The 8,518-nt window shown below is 38.6% G+C and overlaps 1 protein-coding gene across 1 annotated transcript in view; it reads right to left on the reverse strand.

Moving 5' to 3' along the window:
- The window catches only part of foxo6a (forkhead box O6 a), a 32,198-nt gene extending 24,710 nt beyond the window's left edge, over window positions 1-7,488 (reverse strand). Inside the window, exon 1 of the mRNA XM_048152809.1 lies at window positions 6,607-7,488. Coding sequence (XP_048008766.1) covers window positions 6,607-7,017 — 411 coding nt within the window. The 5' untranslated portion in view covers window positions 7,018-7,488. The remainder of the gene's footprint in view (window positions 1-6,606) is intronic.
- Between the last annotated feature and the right edge of the window lie 1,030 nt (window positions 7,489-8,518).

Here is an 8,518-nt window from a genome sequence, read left to right on the forward strand (position 1 = left end):
CACACACACACACACACACACACACACACACACGCACACACACACACACACACACACACACACACACGCACACACACGCACACACACACACACACACACACACACGCACACACACACACACATGCGATGCCACAACTGAGGGACAGCTGTAATTTTTGAAAAATTAATACAAATCATTTTTACACAACAAATATTGACAGGTTCTGTTATTATTTTACTGTTTATATATATTATCATAATGTCAATAACAGTAATAATTAAATTTGTTATAATGAATCGTCATAGTTTGAGAAGGTTTGTGACAAGGGTAAAACTATAAAATCCATGCATTTAAATGAGTAAAAATCTGTTTTTAAATAAATATTCAAAAATTTTAAATTGTAATAATATTTCACAATGTTATTGTTTTCACTGTACAGGGAGTGCAGAATTATTAGGCAAGTTGATTTTCTGATCATATTTTTTTCCCAAGCACATTTTACCAATTCCAATCCACATCAATCTTAATAACTACTATTAATATTGTTTTTAATCATTTATAAGTGATATATAATTGTTCAGAAGGCTGGAAATGAAAAATGCCTTATATTCAGGTTCAGAATTATTAGGCAGTTTTCTTTTAAGGCAAAATGAGCAAAAAAGAGATTTAACTCAGACTGAAAAGTCAAAAATTATTAAATACTCATGAGAAGGACGCAATACTAATGCAATACTAGAAATTGCAAAGTTAAAGCATGACCAAGGGACAGCAAAATGCTCATTGGGTCACGGGGTCAGCAAAAACAGGTGGAAAAGAAAAGACACATTTAACTGAAAATAATTAAGAATTATGTGTGAAACCATCAGACCCTTTAGTCTCCAGCGCCACCATTTTCCAGAACTCAACCTACCTGGAGTCTCCAAAGTGCAGGTGTTAGGATCTCAGAGACTTAGGTTAGCAAAGAATCCTAAAAAATGACCCGCACTTGAAAGAATCACAAGTAAGTGTTAAAAATACATGAAGACTGGGTTTTTATAGGCCTTATAAACCGACAGCTTGAGAGTGACTCCTGAAGGACCAGCACCACATCCTCTTGTACCACTGTTTGAAGAATTTATCCAGAATCTGGCAGTAAGTTTTGGAAGATCATTTTTAGTCCATCTCTGCAAGACAGACATTTCAGGATAAGAGATGGACTAAAAGTGAACTCAAACACCTTACTGCCAGATTCTGGATAAATTCTTCAAACAGTGGTACAAGAGGATGTGGTGCTGGTCCTTCAGGAGTCACTCTCAAGCTGTCTGTCTATAAGCCCTATTAAAACCCAGTCTTCATGTATTTTATAACACTTCAGCTTGTGATTCTTATCAAGTGCAGGTCATTTTTTAGGATTCTTTAGCTAACCTAAGTCTCTGAGATCCTAACACCTTGCACTTCTGGAGACTCCAGGTAGGTTGCAGCTCTGGAAAATGGTGGCGCTGGAGACTAAAGGGTTCCTGATGGTTTCACACTTTATTCTTCACCTTAATTCTTAATTATTTTGCAGTTAACATGTGTCTTTTCTTTTCCACCTGTTTTTGTCTGACCCCGCTGACCCAATGAGCATTTTGCTGTCCCTTGGTCATGCTTTAACTTTGCAATTTCTAGTATTGCATTAGTATTGCGTCCTTCTCATGAGTATTTAATAATTTTTGACTTTTCAGTCTGAGTTAAATCTCTTTTTTGGCTCATTTTGCCTGTAAAAGAAAACTTGCCTAATAATTCTGCACACCTGAATATAAGGCATTTTTCATTTCCAGCCTTCATGAACAATTATATATCACTTATAAATGATTAAAAACAATATTAATAGTAGTTATTAAGATTGATGTGGATTGGAATTGGTAAAATGTGCTTGGGAAAAAAATATGATCAGAAAATCAACAAGCAGAAGACACTTCTTTCAGAAACATCAAACATTCGACCGGTAGTTCAATAACAGCTAAAATTTGATGCTGACAAATATCGTCAACAGACACGCACAACTTGAAATGTATGAAGTGTGCCGTTCTGCTGGAGTAATTTTCTGACAATAATATTGTGCTTTTGTCCGATGCTTTTATCCAAAGGCACACATTTAATCTTTTCACACTTTTCCAGGGAATTGAAGCCATGACCTTTGTGTTGCTCTTCTGTTTGAGCTCCAGGAATCTGACTGATTTTACAGAGAAACAGCAGAGAGGCTGCGGAGTATAACCTCCAGCTCCCCTTCTCTCGACCTGCTGTGGGCATGACGGGTGGAGACCCACACCTAACCCTACACATAACCCTATCTCTCCAGCCATTAAACAGGTGAAGCTGCACCCTTGAGCTCAGAGAGGAGGAGTTGGAGGTCATTTTGCTCAACACCTCCTCCTTCACCTCCATCAGCTCCTCCACACTGTGTGTTTCCTTTATTGTGTCTCTAGTGTGGTGATGTTCATCAGACACTTTGTATCAGAATTCTACAAATGGAGCACAACACTTACTCTTTTGATACACTCTGAAATATCTCAAATAAATATTAGACGACCAGTGTTGGGGGTACGTCAGTTGTGTAATCAGATTACCTCAAGTAATGAGTAAAGCATTTACTCTTTTAAAGTTACTACAAAATATCTGACTTACTTTTTCAAATAAGTAACACAAGTTACTTCTTCACATGTATTGACTGTCAGCTCTCCTGTCCTCATGTTAAGGTCAGATTGTTGTGTGTGAACATGATGCTATCGTACTTCTAGACTGAATGTGAGCATTTACTCGTCTCACTTACACAAAAACATTCAGTATTCCTTAAAATGAATAAAAACTGTGAAATGCAAACCCAGAATAAGAAAGAATGATACAATTAGAAAAAGTAACACTTTACATTCCATAAAAAGTAACAAAGTAATGCAATATTGTAACACATTACTTTCAAAAGTAACTTTCCCTAAATGTGTTTTTTTGTATTTGTGAAGCGCTTTACTCTCTCTTTATGTCAGTGTCTGTCATCTCTCTCTCTCTCTCTGGCTCCTGACTCTTTGCCCTGCTGCCTTCCACCATTACAGACCTTAAAGACATGTTATAAATAACACTCTAGTCACTTCACATTACAGTCTGTCTGACGGCCTGACACCCGCGCTGACCCGCCGCACAACACCCTGGCAGCACATTACCAGCCATCACACACACACACACACACACACACACACACACACACACACACACACACACACACACACACACAATCACTCTGTGTCCCAGTGTCTATACTATCCATCCTAAATAGTAAGTGAGATTAGAATAAGTGTATCACAAAGCATAGTATGTTGAAAAGAGTATGTCTAAAGTCCTCGGATGGTCTACTATTTCTGCTAGATTTTCCCAGTGTGGATCCGTGCACACTATAACGGCTAATATTGACCACAACCCACTGCGCTTTGGAGGAGGATTCACTTCAGAACTACAAACATGAATGAAAAAGTGTTAAAAAACTACAAACATGGCGGATGTGGTTTAGATAACGGGGTTTGAGTGACTAATAATCAACATTTAACCTGATAAAAAATATTTAATCTTATCTGTGATATATTTAATCTGCAACAATGTGAACTTTTACAAAGATCTGTTTGGCCATTAACTTTTAAATGCATCATTATGCAAAAATCTCCACATGAAAGACCCACGACCGGCAGATCAATGTGCTGCTGCATTTCTCTCCGATATGGTAGGAAATTAAATTAAATTAAATGTGGATGATGTGACAAGATGACTGACAGGGCAGTTCACGGTGACAGTAAAGCTTACACACAATTTGATGACATGATAGTTTGTCCCAAAGCTTGTCTACTCTTCTGATACACACTCAGAAGTATGTAATTTGTCTTCACAAAAAGAGATCATACTTTTAGGGCATACTATAAGTAAGCGAATTGGGACGCAGCCTCACTCTTTCTCTCTTTTCAGAAAAGAATATCTACACGTTTGTAATGTGGATATTGACTATTTTTATAAATGATAATAATAACAAAATATGAAAATCAGAATCTAAAATAAAGACAAGGAGAACCGAACACACATCAACCGAGCAGGAACATGAGAAACATGGGTATAAATGAGCAAACAAACCAAAGCTGGATTTATTTGATCAAAAATACAGTAAAAACACTGAAATATTTTACAATTTTCTATTTAAATATATTTTAAAATGCAGTTTATTCCTGCGATCAAAGCTGATCAGTTACTGCTGGTGCTCAATTATTAATAACGTTTCTTTTATAATTATCAATGTTGTTGTTTTTCAGGATTCTTTGATGAATAGAAAGTTCAAAAGAACTGCATTTATTTTAAATATAAAAGTGTAATAATAACAATAATAAGCCTTTGCTTATGTCTGCATGAAACAAGCACTGCTTTAGAGCTGAAGTTCACAAACAGAACAAAGGGAAGGATATTCATCTCCCGAATTATTATTACAAACCACACTGTCAGCGTTAATAAGAGCGAATTATAAAAGTATAGTCTGCGTAAGGATAGTTTATGCAAAAGTGAAAATTTTCAATGAATAACCTAAATTTCCATCTGTTCCTCACACAAAGCTGTACAGGGAAATCCTCATTTCCTGGACGTTTTGACTGTCACAACACAATGAGGCGAGAAACTCAAGACTCCGTGTCTGTCCTGTGGTGTCGGTTCAGTGCAGCAGAGGGCGCCGCTCGCTATAACTCCTTCAACTCAGGTTATCATTCTACTAATCACTCGCTCATACTAGTTTTGCAGTTGAAAACTAGACTAGAGACAGAGTGAATGACACTCAAGAATGAGCACCTGAGAGGAACATGGTGCCACACGATACACCTCCGCACCAGCTGCACTGCAGTGAACTAAACTATAGCGGCACAATCAGATGTCTGTCCTCTTTACAGCTTTCTGTTGTCTTGCATTGTTTCAGATAGTAAGATATGCCTTTTTTCTATGACTGGCACAGAGCTCGTGTCCATCAGGACGCGTCTCAACAGGTGTTTGAGCTGAAGAGATCAGCTCTGTTAGAGCTGAAGCTGCTAACTCATTCTGTCACCGCCACAGTTCTGATGAAATCATGGGTCCTCAATGAGTCTTTGTTGAAACACAATGAGTTTCTGACATACAGTACTTTTGTCATAAGCATATGTAATATTTGTGGTTCTGTTTCATGTCAGGGTGCAAATTGTGTGGTTTGGGACAGGTCTGACTTCCTTAAAGGGACAGTTCACCTAAAAATGATTATTCTGTCATCATTTACTCACACTCACATTGTTCCAAACCTGTGTGAGTTTCGTTCTTCAGTTGAACTCGAAAGAAGATATTTTAAAGAATGTTGGAAACCAAACAGTACTGTGGAAGTCAATGGATGTCACCAACCGTTTGGTTTCCAACATTCTTCAAAATATCTTCTTCTTTAGTGTTCAGTAGAAGAAAAGGAACTCAAACAGTTTTGGAACAACAGAAGGGTGAGCAAATGATGACAGAAGTCTCATTTTTGGATGAACTATCCCTTTAAAAAAGATTTAAACCCTTTAAATTACACGAAAACAAAAGTTTTGGAAGTAACTATTCTTTTTACATATAATTATAAATGTTTCAATAGGATTATCAATCCGCCCAGAGTTTTTCCTGACTATGAGCTGGAAAAATGGATGGACAGATGTTTCAATAGGGTTTAACTTACCATATGGGTTTGATATCTAAAAATAGAAACTCGTGAACAGTTGAGTGTGTCTGAGGAGGAGGAAACCATAGCAACAGTATGCCGCGCAAGTGTTATTATTGGATGGAACATTGACAAAGTGCTACAAATACTATCAAGTGCTGTTAAAGACTTTAGTAGACCATAGTTGACCATTTGGATAGGCATATGTGACTCAAACTTTATGAAAATGGAAATGCAGAAAATGTAACCCAACAAACTGCAGTCGATCCCTACCGAAAGACACTGTATCATTCACACATGTATTAGTCTTTTTATATGATTCAATTACTGAATACTATATTGAGCAAGACAAACACACTTCTGTAAGCTTGACAGGTGCATCGCTGAATTACAGTACGAGCTGAGTTGTTTCAAGACCCTCTGAAGTGAATAATAAGTGCTGTTTTTGTTTCTGAAGTCTGACACATGTACAGTACTAATAAAGTTCAAGTGTGAGGCTCAAATCTGCAGCAGTGAATCAAGAACTTGGAATGAATCAAACTGATTGCAGAGAACTGAACCTGAGGGAGTCTGATAATGCGTGATTACATTATGAGCAATTTCCTTCCATCATCAGCCACTTAAAAAACAATTATTCCTTATATATTATTACCCATGCATCCTTTCTTTCTCACACCCACTTTCTTCTCTCTGTATAAAATAACCAGAGCTTCAGAACAAGCCTGAATCTGTCTATAATGAAACAAAGATCTAGAACACTTTCATTTGACCTCTTCACCCATTACGCACTCCAGCATATCCACTGTATATTGTGATTTGTGTTGGATATTATGTGTATGTGTTGAATACTATTTTTATTAGAGCAAAGCACCAAGTCAAACACCTTGTGTAACTTGTAATAGGTGAATTGTAATTGCATGCGTGCATCACGCGTTACCTTCCAGCCGGCAGAGCTGTTGCTGTCTCCTTTATCTTTGAAATAGGGCACATATCGGACCATCCAGTCGTAGATCTGAGACAGGGTGAGTCTTTTCTCGGGCGTGCTCTCGATGGCTCGGGTGATGAGCTCCGCGTACGACTGGTTTCCCCACGCGTTCCGCCGGGAAGACGCCTTGGTTTTGCGCAGCGCAGCTCCCGTCAAGCCGTGAAATCCTCCGGCATCCAGCATCATCCTTCTCCTCCTGCACGATGCTGATGGAACATGATCCGAATCCACTTTAAATATGGACAGATTGAGCGACAGATCCGCGTTCACCTCGCACGAGAAGTCGTTCGTCCAGCCCAAACCCGACTCCATATCCACCTGATGAGCCTCCGCTTCATCCTCCTCTATCATCATCATCATCATGTGTCCTGATGGAGGCAGATGTCGTCAGGTGATCCTGTATTCTCAGAGCCGCCTCAGTGAGTCCACCTTACAGAGCAGGAGAGAGGAGGATGCTGTAGACGAGCGCGCAGCATGATGAAGTGAGTCTGGCGGAATAATGGATGCATGTGTTCAGACAGCGGCTCATCTTCGATTTCCATGCCGGTTTTAACTCACTCTGACCGCAGCAGCTTCCTCCTCCTCCTCCTCCTCCTCCTGATTACAGGCAGAACTGGAGCAGCAACAGATGACTGAAAACTTCACACTGCGTCATCAGTGTCCTGATGCTTGTTTGGAAAAGTCCCCGACATATTTTATTTTTCTATTCTAGTGATAATCTGATTCTATTTATTTACAATCTAAACTCTGTTATATTCTGCTGTTTTGTATAATGGCACTTATCACAAATACAGTACCAAGTAGGGCCTGAAACTTATGATTTCACTTTTTTAACTTTAGTTAGTGTGTAATGTTGCTGTTTGATCATAAACAACATCTGCAAAGTTACGACACTCAAAGTTCAATGCAAAGAGAGATATTTTCTTTTACAGAAATCACTTTTTAAGGACTACAACAAAGGGCTGGTAGGGACTACAACAAGCTTCTTCCTGGGTTGGTGACATCACTAAACCCCGCCCCCAAGAACACACCACAAAGGGGGCGGGGCCATGTTGGGCTGCTTTAGAGAAGAGGAAGAGTTGTTGTAGTAGAGTGTTGTTGTCATGCCGTCATTTTACGCCGGACTGCTTCACAAACGAGGGTCAATTCAACACAAAAGATGAACATGACGGCACATGCTAGTGGATGAGTTGAATCAACTCCACAGTCATAACATAAATTTACATAAATTTACATGACATAAATTTATCCACTAACCATTCAGAAACGTCCAGTTTCATTCTAAAAGTTGTAACTTCTTCCTGAGTCTCTCCATCAGTGTCGACTCCGGTTTGAACAATGTAAGGCTGAACGCTTTCGTCATTTTGGCTGCGTGAGATTCTCCAGCTTTGTTGTTGTTGAGCTGTTAAAGCTCCGCCCTCTTCTGGAAAGGGGGCGGGGAGCAGTGGCTCATTTGCATTTAAAGAGACACACACAAAAACTGTGTGTTTTTGCTCACACCCAAATAGAGGCAAATTTGACAAGCTATAATAAATGATCTGTGGGGTATTTTGAGCTGAAACTTCACACACACATTCTGGAGACACCAGAGACTTTAGGTCCACTTTAACAAAAAATACTTTTTTATTTGTCTTTTTCTAAATCAAATATTTAGTCAAAAGACAGAGATCTATCTATCTATCTATCTATCTATGTAACATAAACTGCAGTGAATTTTATTTTTATAGAGTATCATTCTTATTTTACAAAGAAACTTTACAAAAGAAAACACTGAATAATGCTCCTGTTGTTAGTGTTTTTAGGTCATTGTTTGGGTAAGTGTGTTTGTTGGGTGAAAGCTTTGCTAGTGTTCTGGAAGAATGAG

Source organism: Megalobrama amblycephala, linkage group LG13 (genome assembly GCF_018812025.1).
Source record: "Megalobrama amblycephala isolate DHTTF-2021 linkage group LG13, ASM1881202v1, whole genome shotgun sequence".
Taxonomy (NCBI): Eukaryota; Metazoa; Chordata; class Actinopteri; order Cypriniformes; family Xenocyprididae; genus Megalobrama; species Megalobrama amblycephala.